This window comes from Euprymna scolopes, chromosome 18 (assembly GCF_053919585.1).
Source record: "Euprymna scolopes isolate OS-2025 chromosome 18, ASM5391958v1, whole genome shotgun sequence".
In the NCBI taxonomy this organism is placed as follows: domain Eukaryota; kingdom Metazoa; phylum Mollusca; class Cephalopoda; order Sepiida; family Sepiolidae; genus Euprymna; species Euprymna scolopes.
In genome coordinates, this window is record NC_136499.1 from 72,066,253 (window position 1) to 72,087,131 (window position 20,879).

Sequence of the window (20,879 nt, forward strand, 5' to 3'; positions counted from 1 at the left end):
AAAAAAAAAAAAAAAAATCCATATGATATACATACCCAATGAAGAAACAAAAATATATTCCTAAAATCGCGTAAATTGAGGAAGTAGTTTTATTTTTAAATAAGAGAATCAAAGAGTGATTTTTGTGTCAACATTTTAAAAATAATTTAAAAAATAAATAAACGGAGGAAAGAGATAACTCAACAATAATTCAAACTTGCAAAATTTTTATTATGTCTATGTTATGTTGTTCTAAAAATAATTTTCAAACCCCTAATTGGAATTAATGGTTTAAAAATTATTCTTAGAAAAATAAAACTACTTGATAAATTCACATGTTTTTTTTTTTTTAATATATTTTCATTTTGTCATTGGTATGTACATCATGGAGGTTCTTTTTTTTTTCCTTTTTTTTTTTTTTTAAATATAGAAGGAATTCTGGACAAAACCCTTTTTTTCTTCAAAGTGATTTTTTTTTTTTAAATTTCAAGTCAGAAAAATGTTACTGACTTACCACAACACTCTTGGAAAGGAATTTTTTTTTTTCTTAAATATATATATATATATATATATATATATATATATATAAGACCAACAAATAAACAAGTGTGTGATGGTGGAGAGTTGGGGTAGTGAAATAAAGAAATCTACATACATATGCACACATGTGTTAATACACATATATGCACATACAGCAAAGAAACACTCACTTCATATACTCCTCTTCCCCCCAATTATTGCAAAATTTTACTGTATGTTTTTTTTTTATCCAAATTCCTAAAAAGAAAAGAAAAAAAATGGCCCCAAAGACACTGGCCACTTTTAACAGAAATTAGTGGCAGAACAATAAATTTTAGCTTTTTTTTTTCCTTTTAAATTTGAAATATTTTTATTAATAAGTGTAATAAAAATGTCATGAAGGGAGAGTGAAGTTTGAAATGCTGCGTTTTGGTTATTTGGGGTCTGGCTTGTTACGTAACAGTTTGTGTGGGTGGGTGGGGGTCACTGTTAGTAAATGGGAACGAGGGAAGTGCACATGTGTGGCCTCCTTGGATGGTGTGGGCTTGAGACCTGTACGTTTCATAGTAACCTTTTTAGAATAGGGGACAAAACAAATGTGAAGGGAGTTGGAAGCAGAAGGAACTGTCAATAAAGACAAACAAAATTCAACTTCAACTGACAATTGTATCAAGGGGAAACAACCCATCACATCCAAGAGTTATCACATTTGAACACAAATCAGGCTGGCTTTTACTTGTTTTTTTTTTTTGTTTTTTTTTGGTGTTGTTTTATAAATGGTGTGTGCTTGCCAACGTGATACAAATCTCCAATGCCTGCCTGCCTACTCCCCCCACGTCAAGACAGCAGCAGCAGCAGCTTGTGAGTAAAGAAGGAATGGAAGATGAGTGAGAGCAGCTATATATGAAAACCACAGCAAATCCCACTACTTAAAGAGTCGGTAAATCTTTCTTCCCTTTCCACTTTTCTTTCTCTAAACAAAATGGTACAAGACACTCAAAATGGTGAGTTCATGCCCAGCTTGGTTTCAAAGGCGAGATGGGCTCTCTTCTGGTAGCGAACATTGAGCCTACAAAAACGAAGAAAAAAAAATGCAATTAGTCTTGATAAGATTAATTAAGACAAGACTGTAAAAAAAAAAAAATATGAATAGTTAACAAAGCCTGCCACCTTTCCATGTTAAGAACATAACATTTAGAAACCCATTCTTAACATTAGGAGTGGGGTCCTGTTAACTATTATTGTACTTTTAATGACAACTAAGAAAAGGTGAAAATAAGATGTTAAAAAGTTGGTCATGGGTGACACAAAGTGACTTCATAAAATTTTGTCATTTACATAGGTTATCTTTGATAAAGTCATTCCAAATTTTTCTCAACCTTTTCTTTGCTTATCCGCAATTGGAACGTGTGTATATCTGTTTATCCAATCACAGTTTTATTCAACATCTTCATACTAGGTAATTGCAATGCAGTGCTGACTTTAGTAGGAACATCTTCAACCTCAATAACAGGTAGTCAGAAGTGACCGTCATCAAAGCACATGACACAAATCCAGCAAACTCTAGCCATATCACTCCTCTGTATCCTCAGAAGAGCCAAGCTAACGGGAGCCCAGCATTCCCTTGCATATAACATGACAATACGAATATAGTTGCTGTAAACTATGCGTCAAAAATAAAAAGAAACTTGTGAAAAATACACCAAGCAAGATTTTAATTTACTGTGGAAAACTTTTTATATAAAATAGAAGTGGGTTTTGGTAATACCAAACTTAAAAATTTTACATAAATTTCAATTGGAAAAAAAAAAAATAAATAAATAAAATCAGCAACAAAACTATTTTTGTGAAATTACTAGGGTCTTTGTCCATTTTTTTCTCCATTCTACAGCATATGTTCTAGATGGCCTCCATTTAGCTCCGTGCATTTCTTGAGGCGCAGCATGAAGTTGTCCATGATGTTCTTACAGGCCGAATTGGTAATGGCTCTCATCTCCTCCCTGATGGCTTGCTTGAGTTCCGTGATGGTTCTGGGTTTCCCTGCGCTTACTCTGTCCTTAAAATAGCCCCAAAGAAAAAAATTTAGGGGCTTAGGTCCGGGCTATGTGGTGCCCATTCAAAATCAGTCTTGAGACTGATCACTCGGCCTCTGAAGTTCTCTTTCAGCCAATCTCGGGACAAGTTTGAGGTGTGAGAACTTGGTCCGTCCTGCTGGAACCAGAACTTGCTCATGAGCGATGGGTAGATGGTCTGGAGCTCACTCTTGAAGGTTTTGAGGACCTCCACATACAGCTCCTTGGTGACTGCCATTGCTCTGCCAGATTCTTCGATGAAAATTGGTCCAATGATACCTCTGGCCAAGATTGCAGCCCACACTGAGGAGAGTGCAGGGGCTTGGTGGCTACTTCATTGGGTCTGGAGGACCCCCAGAAGACATTTGTCTTGGAGTTCGCCTTTCCATCAAGATGGAAGTGGGCTTCATCTGAGGTCCAAAGGAGGTTAAGGAAACTTGATGTCTCCTCGATCTTCTCGAGTATCTTGACTGCCATAGCCCTCCTCTGCTTCTTGTCTGAGGCTGTAAGGGTCTACAGCGTCTGTATTCTGTATGGGTAAGCCCTGATATCGTTCACCAGCATTCTCCTGCAAGTCTCACAGGACATACCGAGGGACTGACTTTGCTTACGTACAGAGCGTTTCAGACTCTGCTGGAGAGACTCTCTCACTCTTTCGACCAGCTTGGCTGTTCGCTTCTTGGGACGTCCTGAGTGGCTTGGACGGTTTTCTCTGGCAGCGTTGAGGTTCTCCACGGTCCCATACTTCTTGAAGTGGTCAACCCAGTTCTGAATTCTGCTTTTGGATGGAGCCTTTTTACATTCAAACTGACGCATGAAACTGTCCTGGGTTTTCTTAAATGAGTCTGTAGTAAAATTTAACACAATGTATTCTTTATCCCAGCTCCCACTGAGGTCTTGGTGTACTCACGGTCGTTGATTCTGCCATGTCCTGTGAAATAAAGGCAATCGGTGAATAAATAATGGAGATATTACATAAAGTGTCCACGGGGCCCGTTTTTTTTTTATCACCCTGTATAACTAAACAATGAGTTAGCATGTTTTTTAAAGATCGTTTTTGATTTTGCTGCATCATCATTTTCTTTTTCATCTTTTGCGTTAGATAAATTGTTTTTTTACTTTAATTTGTGAAGGTATTTTTGATCTTCAAGTCTTGCTTTGATCAGCTTTTTTTTCTCTTTCAATTTGAAGCATTTGATTATATCTCATATGCTAAAATCTGCAATTCTGAGAAAACCCAGAACATTTTCATCACTGCTTCAATTGAATAAGCAGTATCAGCACACACTCAACAGCAATAGTTTTCAGATTAGGGGTTAATCTTCTCTGCAGTCCACTGCACTGCTTCTAAACTCAATGATGACAGTTTGTACAGAATACAGTTGCTGTCAACACCAAATCTGCTAAACTCTCAAATATTTCCGAGCATGCAAGTTAGAGCCACTGATCATAACTTTTGTCTTGTCCATATTAATCTGAAGGTCAATGGAAAACAAAAACATCAAATGTCTTTTACAATTTAAAATAGGATGGGACACTAGACTCTGCTTATTCCAACATTGCTTCTATTCATTGTAGATTTCTTTCTGCAGTCTGGGTCAAGAGAAATGCTATAAAACTCATCCACAGATGCATCCTTTCAGAGCATATCCATTGTCCAAACATTTGATATAAGTAGGTCAACATTTATGGATATTAAAAAAGTGCAGAAAATATCTTCTGCACAATGTTTTCATTTCATTTATCTCATTTTATTCAATCTTCATAGTATGAAAAACTATGGTGTTTTTAGAAGTTTGCTCATACACAAGTAGAAAAGTGTGATTGGTTGATAAAAAAAAAAAAAGGAATAGACAGAGTACACATCATTAAAACAGTAGTTTTTATGATGCCAATACCTAAGTACAAATCTCACACAAATCTAAAGGATTTTTTTAAACTGGATATGTGCTTAAAAAAAAGAAAAAAAAAAAAAGAACATTTTTTAAAACCAAGAGACCTATTTTTTGATAATCTACAAAAAAGTATACAATAAGTATTGGACATTAATTAAAAACATTATTTTTGCTTAAAATTAATTTTCTACAATATATGAACAATAAATGGCATTCATTGTAGTTATTTTCTTTAAGGCATAAATATTTTTCTTAATACTAGCTATAGAAGATAAAGAGAAATCGACTAATTGTACAAACACCATTCAAGAAGCGGGTATAGTATTGGTTTTACAATTAAGGGTTGATTGATGAACAATTTATTTTGTTTTTTCAACTTCATCAGTTGGGTAAAATTGAATGAAACAATGTTTCATAAGACATTAGAACAAATTAATGCAGTAGATATGAGCAAAGGTTTACAATTTAGTTTCATCCTACCACTATCTTCATTAACCTTCACGTGGACGTTCCTGTAAATATTTTTTTTTTACAATCAATGTCAACAGAATAAAGTTGCTTAAAATTAATGTCAACAGAATAAAGTTGCTTAAAATCAATGTCAACAGAATAAAGTTGCTTAAAATTAATGTCAACAGAATAAAGTTGCTTAAAATTAATGTCAACAGAATAAAGTTGCTTAAAATTAATGTCAACAAAATAAAGTTGCTTAAAATTAATGTCAACAGAATAAAGTTGCTTAAAATTAATGTCAACAGAATAAAGTTGCTTAAAATTAATGTCAACAGAATAAAGTTGCTTAAAATCAATGTCAACAGAATAAAGTTGCTTAAAATTAATGTCAACAGAATAAAGTTGCTTAAAATTAATGTCAACAGAATAAAGTTGCTTAAAATTAATGTCAACAGAATAAAGTTGCTTAAAATCAATGTCAACAGAATAAAGTTGCTTAAAATCAATGTCAACAGAATAAAGTTGCTTAAAATCAATGTCAACAGAATAAAGTTGCTTACAATCAATGTCAACAGAATAAAGTTGCTTACAATCAATGTCAACAGAATAAAGTTGCTTACAATCAATGTCAACAGAATAAAGTTGCTTACAATCAATGTCAACAGAATAAAGTTGCTTACAATCAATGTCAACAGAATAAAGTTGCTTACAATCAATGTCAACAGAATAAAGTTGCTTACAATCAATGTCAACAGAATAAAGTTGCTTACAATCAATGTCAACAGAATAAAGTTGCTTACAATCAATGTCAACAGAATAAAGTTGCTTACAATCAATGTCAACAGAATAAAGTTGCTTACAATCAATGTCAACAGAATAAAGTTGCTTACAATCAATGTCAACAGAATAAAGTTGCTTACAATCAATGTCAACAGAATAAAGTTGCTTACAATCAATGTCAACAGAATAAAGTTGCTTACAATCAATGTCAACAGAATAAAGTTGCTTACAATCAATGTCAACAGAATAAAGTTGCTTACAATCAATGTCAACAGAATAAAGTTGCTTACAATCAATGTCAACAGAATAAAGTTGCTTACAATCAATGTCAACAGAATAAAGTTGCTTAAAAACTCATAACATGCTGAGTTGCATGAAAATTACACTTTTTCTTGCGGAATAAAACCCAAAATTTCAACTCCTTTCCGGATTTCCAATTTTTAACAATTTTTCTTAATTCAAGCATATATGTATATGCTGCATAAAATGTCTCCAGAAAACAATTGACAGTTTTACAAAATGCATAAATCCCATCATATGCAAGAGTGGCATCAGGAAACACATGTCTGACCTATACTTTTGTATGGGGGAGAAACCTGCTCAACAACAAAATTGATAGTTTTATATTGTAAAGGCCTGCATAAGATATGGAGAGAATCAGTTGATGACGACCTCATACTAACAGGCAACACAAAAAATGTTGGAAGTCATTCACAAAATATTTAACCTTAGTTGAAGACATTAAAATAAACGAATTAATATAAATTTAAATATTTTAACTTACTTTTAAAAAATGAAATTAAATGTTACTTATTAAAAATTATTCATTCATATATATATATATATATATATAGATAGTAAGTTATAAAATATATATGGCGATTAAGCTACACTGAATATTCCGCGTTTCAGCCACTCTAGGATTCTTCAGGCTTATTCAGGTAAGCCTGAAGAATCCTAGAGTGGATGAAACGCGGAATATTCAGTGTAGCTTAATCGCTATATATATTTTATAACTTACTAACTAGCTCTACCTATGTATTGAGCACTGTTGAAGTAAATACTTAAAGTTTACGCATAAATTTATACTTTCATTCATATATTAATTTTATGAGTAAACGAAGTATTCATATATATATATATATATATATATGAATAATATATAACAAAAATTGTTCTTACTTTATTTCATACCGCTTGACCAATTCACTGAATGCGAGAGTCACAAGGGGCCAAATAAATGAAATGACCCAAATGGCGGGATGAATGTGAGACAGCCAATTCTTCTGGAAACCCCCATAGATTCCAGTGTCACAAAGAAAGAAAATGATCTGAAAAATCAGTCTGAAAAAAGAAAAGAAAATTTGATAGAAGTTCATTAGAAATTATTTATATGTAAAAAAAAAAAAAAAAAAAAAAAAAAATGCACTGTTCAAATTAAAATAAACCAATGAAGTCCCACATCTTAAAAGATAAAGTTCCACATCTTAAAAGATAAAGTTTGATCAAGAGTGAAACTTTTACAGAATTTCAACTTATATTTGATGTATGAATCTAATGCTCTTTGATAAGCGTAATAAGTTGCAGCTACAAGCCGCCATTAACAATGCTTTAAAAAATCATCTTGATTTCTGAGCCGTACAGTGATTGGCAGAAACATTTAACTTTGTTTCCTTCCTCTTTTTAGCCATGAAATGGCCACTGCTATCTACTCATTCACAATGTTTTAATTGACCACAAAACTTCTCTCTTGGGACGTAAACTTGCCCAGCCACAGGTTTTATTGTTGTCAAAAGAGGACTTAAATCTAACATAAGGACCTATGGACATGTGAACTCAATGTAACACACACACTTACACACATAACTTGCTTTAACTTAACAAATGTACATACAAGCATTTTCCTAATATGAACTTTTAACGACTGGACTAGCACATTTATCACACATACTTTCTCTTCATCCATTTCTAGACATATCTTTCTAACACCCTTCACATGTTAACGAAGATGATTAAGTTGTTACAAATATTAGAATGAAACATTGTTCATCTATTTTACACTAGAAACCAACATTTCAGCCTGATCAGATTAAAAGTTATTGAGTTATCTATGTCATAATTTCATATAGAAGCGACTGGGTGTTGCATAGCAGAACCCTGGTAGGTTGGTTGTTTTTGTTTTACGACATATCAACACTTTTCAGGTCATTTAATGCCGAATCCAGTGATTATGAAGGAAAAATTTTTAATAGAATTCTTTTTTTTTTTTTCAAGTCTGTTTCTATTTAACCCATAGTTGGGACCCTAACAGGTACTACCACTCCGGGTCAGAGTGAACCTGGGAGCAATGGCAATTAAAGGGTGGCTCCACACTGCCCAAAGCCCACAAGCTAGGGCCTCACCATCAGATATAGTTTAAGGTCATAATCCAGGACCACCCTGATAGGAGGTTAAACAATAAATTCGGCCACAAAATGTGACCAAGGGTCACGTGCGGAACATTCGTGTGGTGAAGGACGGCAAACAAAAAGGTGGTCACAAGTCTAGGGAGAGCCAGGAGATGATGTCAAAGCGAATGACCACATTCTTGCAAAACAATACCGATTGGAATTTCGGCCGATTGGAATTGTCATTCTAGGTCACATAAGAAACAGTGAGAAGACAACAACAACAAATGAGTGGGGTAGCAACAGTTTTCTACACACCACCCACAAGCCCTATGACGCAGCCATCAGATTTATCACTGTCATTAAAAACTTCTATGTACAGAAATAAAACATTTTTATAACCAGCTGCGTGTGTTTTCTATTCCACTGACGATTGTTTAAGTAAAAGGAAATGACGAAAGTTGTTAATTTTGAAATTAAATAGACTCAAACGAAATTGGCGACTCGGCCATCTCCATCAGTGAAATGTAACATGGGAACTGTTGTGAACTTGATATTCCCATGAAACTTCCTCCTTTAGGGGAAGCCAATCAACCCCACCTAGATTGAATGCCATTGGCATGCATACATAATTTCATACAATATAGACAAGACGTGAAACCATTTTTATGTTATCTAGTAGACGTATACAGTCTAACGATTGATTGTTGGTTCTGTACTTACATTGAAAACTAATTAAGCAAATATGGTTAAAATATAGAATTATACTTTGTTTATTTGTGAGAGGAAAGCAACTATTTGAAGTTAGAAAAATTACCCTACTTCTTATGAAGAACTTGAAAAAGATGAGGGAAGTAAGAGATGTAAGTTTAAAAGTCATGCAATGTTCAATTCCTTTGCTAGGTTGAAGTCCAGTGTACAGCAGCAGCACTAAGTGTACATTTGTGTTTGGATTTTATAGCATCAGCTATTTTTGAATTGATAATTTTTTTTAAATCGAAAAGAAATTAATTTTAATGCTTCGACAATTTTTAAATTGATAATTACATGAAAAGAAAAATGAAGAAATTGACTATGTAAAACTTTAACTTACATACAAAATACAACAATGAGCCAGAGACTGTTGGTGTATGGAGGCTCTTTCCAGATGTGATCTGATCGATGGACAAAACTGCCAGATATGAACACTGCAGAAATGAAAAAATTAAGTCAAAAACTGAAAATAAAATTCTAAAAATTTGGGGATCAAAAAACACTTTTATAACATTTATATATGGCTGATCCCCAAAAAATGACAGAAAACTAAGTGAAAAAATTTATCCACAATAATTTTTTTTCTTCTAAATTTTCCTCAAAGCAAATTTTCATCTCTGAAATTTAAATACAGGAGATTTTAGAATGGACTTATTTAAACTATATTACATTGTATACTTTGGTAAGCTCTTAAAACTAATTATCATTCCAAATTTTAAATGGAAGGCTTATTATTAGTTATTAATTTGTTTCTGAAGTTGCTTGAAAAATAATAGGATCAATTTTCTTGCAACCATTAGCAGAAAGAAAAAAAGTAAAGAGATTTTTTTAACACACTACGTTAAGGCAATTCTACTAATGCACACACAAATCATTCCAAAAGTAAAAACTCCTATTTTTTTAACTCAAAAAGTTGAAAAGCTAAGAAAACAGGAGTGGTACCATTAAAACAAGCAATCTTTTGTGGTCCAGAATTTATTTTTCTACATAGTCACCATCATTCTTAATGCACTTTTGCCAGGAATTCAATGACGCCTCTTTGCTACTGACACACGTCCATGACAAGGGTAGCATTCTTTAAGTCTCACACCATCAATATCTGCAACAAAGAAATTAAACTTTCAGATCATGAATGCATAAGTTCAGTCATCATAGCAATGCAATTTGCAATCCCCTTTGATTGATTCAGATAGAATAAAAAACAGGAGGTATTATTTTTGGAATGTCCCTCGTATATCTATACATATATGAAGCTGAGTTATTTGTCGTACTGACATTGATATTAAAAACCCACTTGTTTTAAAAGAAAATACAACTTCCTTATATACTTAGTTGTGATTATATCAGCAACTTCAAAAAGGATAACTAATTTTCATATTCCTTTAAAAACAAACTTTTATTAATTCACTATTCGTTTTGTTTGTTTGTTTGTTTTTTTTACTAATTAGATGATTAGTTTGATTTCACTATTATGCACAATTCTATTTGTGCATATTTTCTACATTGTGCATAACTGCATAGCATATGGAGTTGCATTTAGAATGAATATCTGTGGAACACACTACCAATTTTTGGTCTACAGATTTGAAACTTGATATATGGGGCATGCAGACCTGTGGAATGAAATCTATTTGGTTTTTAGCCAGAAAAAAAGCTGCTAAAGAATCAAAACTGAAACTTGGAAGGAATAGTTCGATGTAATGTGTATGCTCTACACATGTGCAAATATATATTTATGTTTAACTGTGTTAATTTGTCAAGTTTGATATGCATGCATCGTTAACTGAAAATTTTTTTTTTTTTTTTTTTTTTTTTTTTTTTTTTTTTACACAGTTATCACCACTTATCAAGGCCCGGAAGCCACTCAGGGATAAGGGTTATTGCAAGTACATTACGTTAGTGTGGAGATTTGATGAAGTGTTTACTTAAGGGGGTGGTTCATTAAGAATTTGTTAACATTGGACTTGAAGACATCCAAGTTGTAGTCCGGAGGGAAGCAGGCAGACGGAACAGAGTTCCACAGGCATGCAGTTCTAAGAAAGAAGCTTTGTTCATGGAATCCGCGTTTTGATTTAGGCACAGATATAGAGTGGGGGAAATTTTTCACAGTGGATTCAGCTAGACGGGTGTTTTTCGTGAAAGATTGGCGAGGGGGGACCAGGGATTGGAGTTCAGACGAGCACCTGCCATGAAAATAACGATAAAACAAGGATAGGCTCGCAACGTCTCTTCTGTGAGAGAGGGGTTGCAGGGTAGAGAAAAGGGCATCCCCCACTAAACCACGAAGTCTATTTTGTACTCTGTCAAGGCATGATAGGCTGTTTTTGGCAGCTCCTGCCCAGATATGGCAACAGTATTCCATCCTTGGATGTACTTGGCTTTTATATAGATAGAGAATTGCATCAGTAGTGAGATATCTTCTGGAGCGGTAGAAGGATCCCACCATCTTTCCAGCGACCTTGGCAACAGACTTGATGTACGTGTTCCATTTCAGATCAGGAGTAAAGGTCAAACCCAGAAGCTTGTCAAAACACGGGGCCTCACCCAGATGAGAGCCATCCATCACAATTGATGCCAGCTGGAGATCAGAGCGTTGATGATGTAAGGATAGGAGTTTGGTTTTGGATGCATTAAAGGTAACCAGCCACATCTTCCCCCACTGAACCACGCGCTCGAGATCAGAGGAGAGAGAATCAGAGAGAACTTTGTCATTTACAGCCTTTGATGTGTTGCCGTAGATGGTCGTGTCATCAGCATAGATGTCAACGAATGATTTAAGTATGTGTTTAGGGAGGTCATTGATGTAGATCAGGAAGAGAGTTGGGCCCAGGATTGACCCCTGAGGGACTCCAGCATTTATATTGCAGGCCTCCGATTTTTGTCCATCTACCACTACTCTTATGAGCCTATCGGAGAGAAATGATTTAATGACTGAGAAAACATTTCCAGTTATACCGTAGCTGGAAATCTTGTGAAGTAGACCCTTATGCAATACCTTGTCGAAGGCCTTTGATATGTCAAGAGCAATTGCCCTAGAAAGGAAGCCTTTGTCAAGAGATTCACTAATCCTGTGGGATATAACCGTCAGCACATCTGCGGTAGATCTTGCAGAGCGGAAAACATATTGTGTGTCACTAAGAAGGTTATTCCTGCTGAGGTGGTTGACTATTTCTCTATTTAATATGGATTCCAGCAACTTACTCATAACACACAGGAGACTTATTGGTCTGTACTGAGAGGGAGAGGACTTATCACCTGAATTCTTAAATACAGGGCAAACTGATGAGGTCTTCCAGGGGGTCGGAAAGCACTTCTTCTTAAGGCAGCGCTTAAATAGTTTCGTGAGTATGGGAGCAAGTTCTGGTTGAAGCTTTTTTAACACTATAATTGGGATGCCATCAGGGCCAGTTGCTTTACTGGAATCTAGGTTTTTTATTAGCTTGGCGACCTCATGCACGGATATTTGTATGTTACCTAGCTTGTTCTGTGTTATAGGAGGAAATATGGGGAGTTGATGGCCTTCGTCGCATAGGGTGAAATGTTGCAGAATACCATTGGAGAGCTAATAGTTTTGGTTTTAGATGTTGTGTAGTGGTTATGCAAGAGCCTTGCCCCAGCATTTGACCAACTGACCATTCCTTTATTGTAAATTGTACTTATTTTGTGCCTATTTTTTTAATGAAATGTCAGGAATTAATGTGAAAATTGTTGCCTTGAAAAAGTTTCTTTTGTTCCTTTTATATTTATATAAGAAATTTTAAAAAAGTATGAAAACAATGGCAGGAGCTAGTCATTTTCTGGTGTTAGGTTATTATTAAACATATAGCTATCTATCATTACAATTTAACACACCAAGAAAATGTCAAGCTGGCTTCGGGTGGGCCCTGTGTGGGTTTTTATGCAAAAATATTTTTTTATTTCTAATTTAATAAAGGTTTTATTTTAGGAAAAACATTTATTTTTGTCAGTGATTGTCAGGAATAATGGACATACTTGTCAGGAATTTTATGTCACAAAATTTTAATGTTGTTAAGTTGGATTTTAAAGATGGTAGTCGTTGACCCCTTTCAACAAGGTTAATTGTGGTAAACTTTTTTTATATGAAAGAGGTTATTCATGCCCAATATACATTTTAAAAATCTTTGTTAGAGGTTTGAGGTTCAGCCATATTTTGATTGGACTATTAATACAAAATCTGCATAAATTAAAATATATTTAAGTGTATTTTATGACTGGGAAATGCCGGGTGGTCTGCTAGTACATATATTTCTGTAACTGAACCAGCAGCACAATTTTACTATTCACCAAGATTTTTATTTTAAAACTAGCAGAACGCCAGACATTGCATAGTCATAGAATACACTAAGTATAACATTTTAATTTATGCACATTTCATATTTATTATAGAGTCAATTCTCTATTGTTTATTATATTGTACCCAATATGATTTTAAAAGTAAAAAAATATGACTTGAGTGCCATCAGCTATAATCGAAACTCTCCGGCCTTTGTTACTACCATTTGAGCTATTGTCAGACGGATAAAAAAAACAATTTTTTTAGCAGAAATGTATATATATTTGCACATGCACACACGAACACTTTAAGTCAACTTATGCCTGCCAAATTCTAACTTTTTTCATTGGACTCGTTAGTAGCTATTTTTACTAGTTATAAAACATACAATAATTTAACCTGCTGCTCTGCGTCCTTATGTCTCAGGAGATACAGTTTAAAAATATTGAGACAGGCAGACACACAGACATAGTGAGTTTTATATATTAGATTTCAATGACTAAGATATTTATAACATTCTTGATCATAACTAGCTCTATCAATACTCAATCTCATTTTATTCGCAACAAAATGATTATTCCAAAAACTCAAAAAACAATTTTTTCTAACAGATATTAAATTTTCACATTATGAAAAGTTATATGTACAAAAATTCTTCGTTTTTTTAAACATTTTGCACGAGTATGTATATTAAATTTATCACAAATTGATAAATTTGCAGAGCTGGATGTATTTTATTCAAAAAGTGTATCATTTCTTTAGAATGAGTATGCATTGGAATGTAAAACCAAAATCAACAAAAAAAAAAAAATCAAGAAAAAAAAACAAAACAAAACAACAAAAAACATACAAGGTGTTCAAAAGTAAATAGAGGAACAAACACAAAAATATTGCTGTAAACTATCACACAAATCATGACACCATATAATTTTGTGCCATGAAAATAATCAAACAAACTAAATTCTTTTTTACTGCTATTACTTGTCCCCCAATTGTGCTTTCTTATTGGTAGAGGTAACAAGATTTTTGGCTAACCCTGTATAAAAAGAAAATATTTATATTCAACACCTACCAAAATACAGCACCATCTGGAATAGGACAATGTTCTGAGCAGTGGTGAACCCGGCAGAGTTATCTCCATACCAGGAGTTCCAAAGGCCAGACGGGTTACTACAAGGAAAAGAAATAAATAAAATAAAAATAGAAATTAGCATATCAAAAAAAAAAAAATCAAACAGTATCATCAACATTGACAGTATATTATTCATACAAAAGTTTTCATTAAATTTTGCACTGAAAAGAGAAATGGTTTAACTTTTGTAATTGAATTTAATTAAATAAATCATTCCCTTTAATTAACTACTTTGATTTAACTAAATTTATTGTTATCAAATAAATCCTGAAACACCCTATTAAATTTTAAGAGTCTTCTTTACAATTGACTGCCATAAAAAAAATAATATTTTTCAAATAGCTACACTTTATAATTGAACTATTTTAATTGTCATAAACTTATATAATCTTAATGTATCCAGGAAAACAACATTTTAAGGATTTATTTTTTATTTTATTTAATACAGTGTCACATATGTGCGCTATGTTGCCCATCTGTTTTATATACTGCAGCAGCACAACTCTTTCATAGAAACAATAACAAATAATTATATTTTTGAACAATTTGACCAAACTAATAATTTAATAACCAAACAATACTGTACTAATTTATAAAAACAATATTTTAATATTTTGAAGAAAAAAAATATCCCAGCTTATTGTGAATAATAGAAAAATACTACTGGGCAATTTCAGAACAGGACAGCTAGTGTATTAACATTTTGAAAAAATTAAGAATAATAAAACTTATGTTTGTTATAGAAACACACTAAAATTCTGACTATTAGTGAATCTATTACAAAAATAAATCTATTTTTCTATATACACATATTGAAAACAGACTGTGTAAGCTATCCAGGATACAAGTGTTTGCTATTGAAGCAGAAAAATATTAGCAGAAATTACAACCCCCGCATACCTTATCTGAAAGGGCACTTTTTTGTTTTGTTGTTAAAATTAAGGCAGGAAGTTAGCGATGTACTTGCTCTATCTTGGCATTAAACGTTGTGCAACTGTGTTTCGTTTTAATCAAATCATAACTGAACATAACTTGAACAACAAATATAGATTAAAGTCCCCATGTCCTAACATTTCATTGCAATTAGAAGAAAAGTAAAAATTAAATTAGTAAAATTGAACAGAATGGGGGAAGGAAGGAACAGTTCTACTTACTGTTGGCTTAGATCAAACGGATAGCAAGGTCGTGTTTCATGGAAGACATCACAGATAAAGTAGAGAATTAAAGCAAAAGTGATGAGGGCCACGGTGACGGGAGGGACAAATCTGAAGATGAAAGACAGCACAAAATGCAGCAGCATCTACAAAAAAAAAAACAAAAAAAAAACAACAATAACAAAGAGAATTAAGAAGGACATAAAATTACAGGAAACATTCAGGGAAACAGGGAGGGATAAAGAAAAATAGTTTTTTTTTTTTATTTATACAGTTTTCAGATGTTAAAAAGATATTTTAATATTTTTGGTTTCGGTTGTTTTTATACACCATTCCTTAAAGAAGGTATCATTTAAATTTTAAAATCATCTGCAATGTGAACTCTGACCAAATGCAACACATTCAATCACAGGATTTGCATTTTCCCAGCATAGGTTACTCTAAGGATTTATTGATTATGTTTGTGTGCGATCATGTGGAACAGTCATCCAATAAATATCTTCAGTTAATGGAGATTTTGTATCTGTTTGAAACTGAAACTATACTATTACTTCTATTAATTATACTATTGCACTTTCAATGGTCCAATCCAATTTACTATTTCAAACTAATGTATCATTTTTCAATGTTCAATTCCAAGGATGGATTAGTATATGTTCTACTGTCATTATCATCGTCCTTTATATGTGTGAAGGGGGAAGAAGTAATATCCCTCCTCCTTTTTTCTTCTTTTGCGAGGGAGGAGGAGGATATACCAGCAAAAATAAAAATGAAAATCATTTTTGACAAGATTTCTAAGAATGAAGCTTCATTTACACATTTTATCTTTCTTGTGATAATATTCGCAAGTTTTGATTGTTACAACTGAAATTTTCTAAATATTTTTCTTTAAGTTTATTCTTACAGCATATTAACCCATTTCAAAGTATTTGATGTTGAATGCAATCAGTTTAAAAGATTTTATGCTTCTAAATATAATTAACTTTTTTATAACCAAATTTCAACTGAAATCCTTATAAATCTGTTTAATAAAATAATAATCGATTTATTCATACTATAAATGTTACCCTCACAGGTACTATAAATTCATATCAGAGTGGACATGAAAGCAATGGCAACTAAGAGGTGACTTATCCATGTCTTAACATTGGACCTTAACCATCAGATGTACTTCTGCGTTATATCCAGGACAGATAGGAATAGACAGAGCTTGAGTAGTTGATAAAGTTAGGAGATACGATAGGTAAAGAAAAACAAATATAAGAGGCAGCTAGTTTTGTGATGATTGGTAAAGAGTGTCAGAGGTAGTTTTGTGTCATGTCCAAGAATACATTCTATTTAATCCATAGATTTGACCCTGACAAGTTGTACTACTCTTGGTCAGAGTAGATTTGAGAGTAATGGGAGCTAAGAAGTGATTACTCTCTCCGAAGCTCCTCAAATTAGGGATTCGCCACCGGGTGTAATTTAAGGTCATATCCACTTATTTAGCATTTCCTTGTGCATTCACACATTTGTGAAGAAATTTGTTTCATTTGCCGATTTGATTATGTAAGCATTGCATCTACTAACACAAAAATATGCAGTAGAATTGCAGGTCGAAAGATGATAAGCAGGAAGTGTAAGACAATGGATGCAAATGACAAGAAAATATAGTTAGATGGTGAAGCGGTAGAAGTTGTTCAAATGTTTTGTTACCTTAATGATAGCATTGGAGCATAGGTAAGAGTTGATGCTAATGTGACTATAAGAGTTAAAAGAGGATTGAATATGTTCGAGAGAATTCTGTTTTTACTAACTTGAAGAGTGTTATTGCTACTGACCAAGAGAAGAGTTTGTGTAGCAGTGTAATCATGTATGGAAATGAAAAATGCTGTATGAGGGTTGAGGATATGTGTTGCATGGACAGGAATTATGAGAATGTTAAGATGGATGTGTAGTATGAGGGTAAAAGATATGCTTAGATCGTATGACCTCAGAGATAGATAAAATGTGGATAACATAGAGAAATGTTTGCCGAAACTTTAATTGACACGTTGAAAGAATGCCAATTGTTAGGTTAGTAGATTTAAGATCGTTGATGTAGCAGGTGAAGATCAGGGAAAATATGGGAGGAAGTAACAAGCATGGTCTTGAGGGAAAGAGGGATAAATAAAGACCTGGCTAGAGGTAAGTTAATTTGAAAATCAATTTCTAAAAGCTTTTCAACACATGACCTCTGAGATAGATGAAATGTGGATAATACAGAGAAATGGAGGTGAACGACAAGAAAGTTTTGTTACCTTAGTGATAGCATTGGAGCATGGGATAGAGCAGGTGCTGGTTAGGGTTGGACGGAGTAACCTGCCATTACAAACCAGCAAAGCGTAATCACTGTTGAACAAGGAAAGGATCTACCAGGCATGCATACAAAGTATGATGATGTAAGGAAATAAAAACTGGCCAGACGGGCTTAGATCTAGGGAAGGGGAAGAAGTGGTAAGAATCAATTTAAGAGCAAGATAAATAAAACCTGGCCAGAGATAGATTCGTTCAGAAGTCAATTTCTAAAAGTCATACACGTCAGCATGTAAAACCGATGATGATGATGATCATCATCATGACCATCAAGAAATTCATTTCATTTGAACATATCAACCAATCAAGTTCTCTATTTCATATCCATTAATATGATGTTTAGATCTCCCCCTCCTCTTTAATTCGATAAAGCAGATATTCCCAGTTGCCAAATATTTTCCACGTGGTCGAATCACACGAGTTGGGTTTATGTTTGCTTACCTGTTTGTTAATATGATCACAGTTCTTTGCAGTGGCTAGGGTCATATTGCGAGGATCAACAGGGTTGCCCATCAAACTGAGGCTGAGCAGGGGCACCACAATGAAAATTAGCCATAACAATTGGTGGCCACTCAATGGTGGAGGTAATAGAATTAGAGTGGCCAACACCTGCACCAACGTGAGGGACAAGTGACAGCAGAGAAGGAATTTGAAACAATTTCCCATAGACAAGACATGATTGCGTGCCTACAACAACAAAAGTGAAATCAATGAAATTAGCAAAGGCTAATGTCAAAACAGATTTTAAAATGTTATATAAAAAAGGAAATTTATAAAAGACAATACAATGCAGAGGTGTAATGCATATGAAGCAAATTAAGACATAATAGTAGAATAAGAAATGCAGTTTCACCTTTTATTAATACAATATGTATTTTTTATATATTTTTTGCATTGTGTTCTTACCTGTGTCAGCATGGTCAGATGGAATTTCTGTGTTGTATGATATTTCAGGAAATTATCCCTTCGTCAGATATGTGTTTGACTTTAGTTCAAACATGCATACTGGGAATAGTTTTATTAACTTTATATATAAGAAAATGATCAAAATCAAAGGAGATACTTCCCATAGATAGACCCATATCAACTTGAATGTTTCTGATTGTAATTTACAGAAAAGATTGGAAATGGAGGAGTTGTTGAACAATTAATTTGACTGAACAATTAATTTGTTGGTTTAATATTTTTCTCCAAAGCAATAAGTAAATCAACTGTTTTTTTTCCTTTTTTCTTTTCACGTTTCTGAATTTTTTAGATGCGGGTTGATTATTTGTATTATTAGTATTCTTAAGACTACTGTTCTCATCTTGAATGTTATTTTCACATTTTAGTTGATGTAACCTCTGAATATCTTCAGGTGTATCTTGTCGAACTCAAGAATCTGCATAGAATTTCCAAAAGAACTTTTTATTTAACCATGTAACGGGTAGCCAGCTCTCATTTTGTCTGCCATGAAGCTTCTAAGTAATTGAGAATTGCATTTTAAGTTTCACAAACTATTTTGACTATTACAAAACTTTTCAAGGTTATATAAGATGCGTGAATTCATTGGCTAAAATAACCAGTTATTTCTGTGAACATAACTTATGCATCCTCAAATTAAATCAGTTTTAAGTGCGATCCTGTTTTGACCATGTTTGGTGATGATTGATCAAGTGATGTTGATGCTAGGCTCCTCACACACAAAAAGTAATAAACCAAAAACATGAGTAATTATGCAGAGAAGTCATTTCGCCAACCAATGATTGACAGCATTAACGGGAAGAATTTGGTTTGTTCACCAGCTGTCTTTTACATTGACGTACTGGCGATTCTCTTGTGATGTTGTGTTTATGCTTCTAGTGATCCTGTTGTCTTTGTCCCTCATGCTACTTTCTATTTGTATTTCCTGTTTATTTCAAAAGTGATCAGAAGGCCTCGATTCAATTTTTTTTTTCCAGAAATTTTTTTTTAAAAGAATTATCATTAAATACAAAAGTTTGTAAAAACATTAATAAGTCACCATGAAGAAATATCACCATAAATAAAAAATCAACACCATAAATGAGAAATACATCTGAAAAAAAAAAAAAAAAAAAAAAAAAAAAAAATTAAAAAAATTTAGAGGGTATATCAGCTGAAACATAATATAAACATAGGGTGATGCTTAAATACCACACTTGGAATCTTTAATAGAATTCATAATCCTCTCTATAAACCAACTATATTTGATACAAAATTCAGTCTATGCCTGACCTTCCCACCAAGTTTCAGTTATGAATATCGGGCATTCAATGATTAGGCCAGCTGGGTATGACAGGAAAAAATGTCAATAACTCCATTTTTTACACTGATTTATAACCCTCTTCAGTTCAGAAATAGAATGGCACTTGTTTTGATGGCTATCTCTTTTGAGATAGCACCAAATAAAAATTGGAGGGATGGGGTAGAGGCACAGTTCGGTGAGTGTGAAAACTATTCTGGATTACACCAGCTACTGCTGAGACAATCACCAAAATGTCTGTGCATATCAGTGAATAGCTATAAAACAGACTGAAGTTTATATATCCCAAATTGCAACCAATCATGAATCTTGTTAACAATTCTATGGGTGGCATTTTTTGAGCTTATATGTGTTGGGGAAGACGGTTGTTGAAGGTGAGAACTCAGAAGAAAAACAATTCAATGATAAAATTTGTAAAATTGACAAACCCCTGAATATGCTTAAAGTTCGAGTGAAGAAAAAAATAAATAAATAAAAGGGGTGTCGAGTAAGAAAGTTTTGTTTTTACCTCTGCAATGAGTTGAATGAGGCTGATATTCTCATGGTTTCTGAACAGCAATGGACATGGACTCGACAATAAGGAGCTAGCTAAGTGCATGGGCGTTAGGTGTGCATGAATAGAACTCGGTTCTATAGTCACTGGTTCAGTGCGGCACAGTTGAGGATATAAAGGTTCAATAGCCAAACTGAAAAAATAAAATGAAAACATAAGATTTTCCGTTTAAATGAAAACGGAACAGATACTTGTTTTAAATAATGACACAAAAAAGAAAAAAAAAAAAAAGATAAAATAAAAAGAAAAAAAAAAGTTTAAAATATAAAAGCTTTAGTATAAACTTTTGAAAGTAAAATATCCTACAA

The 20,879-nt window shown here is 33.3% G+C and overlaps 1 protein-coding gene across 1 annotated transcript in view; it reads right to left on the reverse strand.

Moving 5' to 3' along the window:
* Positions 1–830: 830 nt before the first annotated feature.
* Positions 831–20,879, reverse strand: part of LOC145297659 (transmembrane protein 94-like) — a 222,808-nt gene continuing 202,759 nt past the window's right edge. The window contains exons 23-29 of the mRNA XM_080143827.1: positions 20,527–20,704; positions 18,197–18,442; positions 15,419–15,564; positions 14,205–14,302; positions 9,179–9,272; positions 6,881–7,042; positions 831–1,567 (exon numbers count right to left, since the gene is read on the reverse strand). Coding sequence (XP_079999953.1) covers positions 1,495–1,567; positions 6,881–7,042; positions 9,179–9,272; positions 14,205–14,302; positions 15,419–15,564; positions 18,197–18,442; positions 20,527–20,704 — 997 coding nt within the window. The 3' untranslated portion in view covers positions 831–1,494. The remainder of the gene's footprint in view (positions 1,568–6,880; positions 7,043–9,178; positions 9,273–14,204; positions 14,303–15,418; positions 15,565–18,196; positions 18,443–20,526; positions 20,705–20,879) is intronic.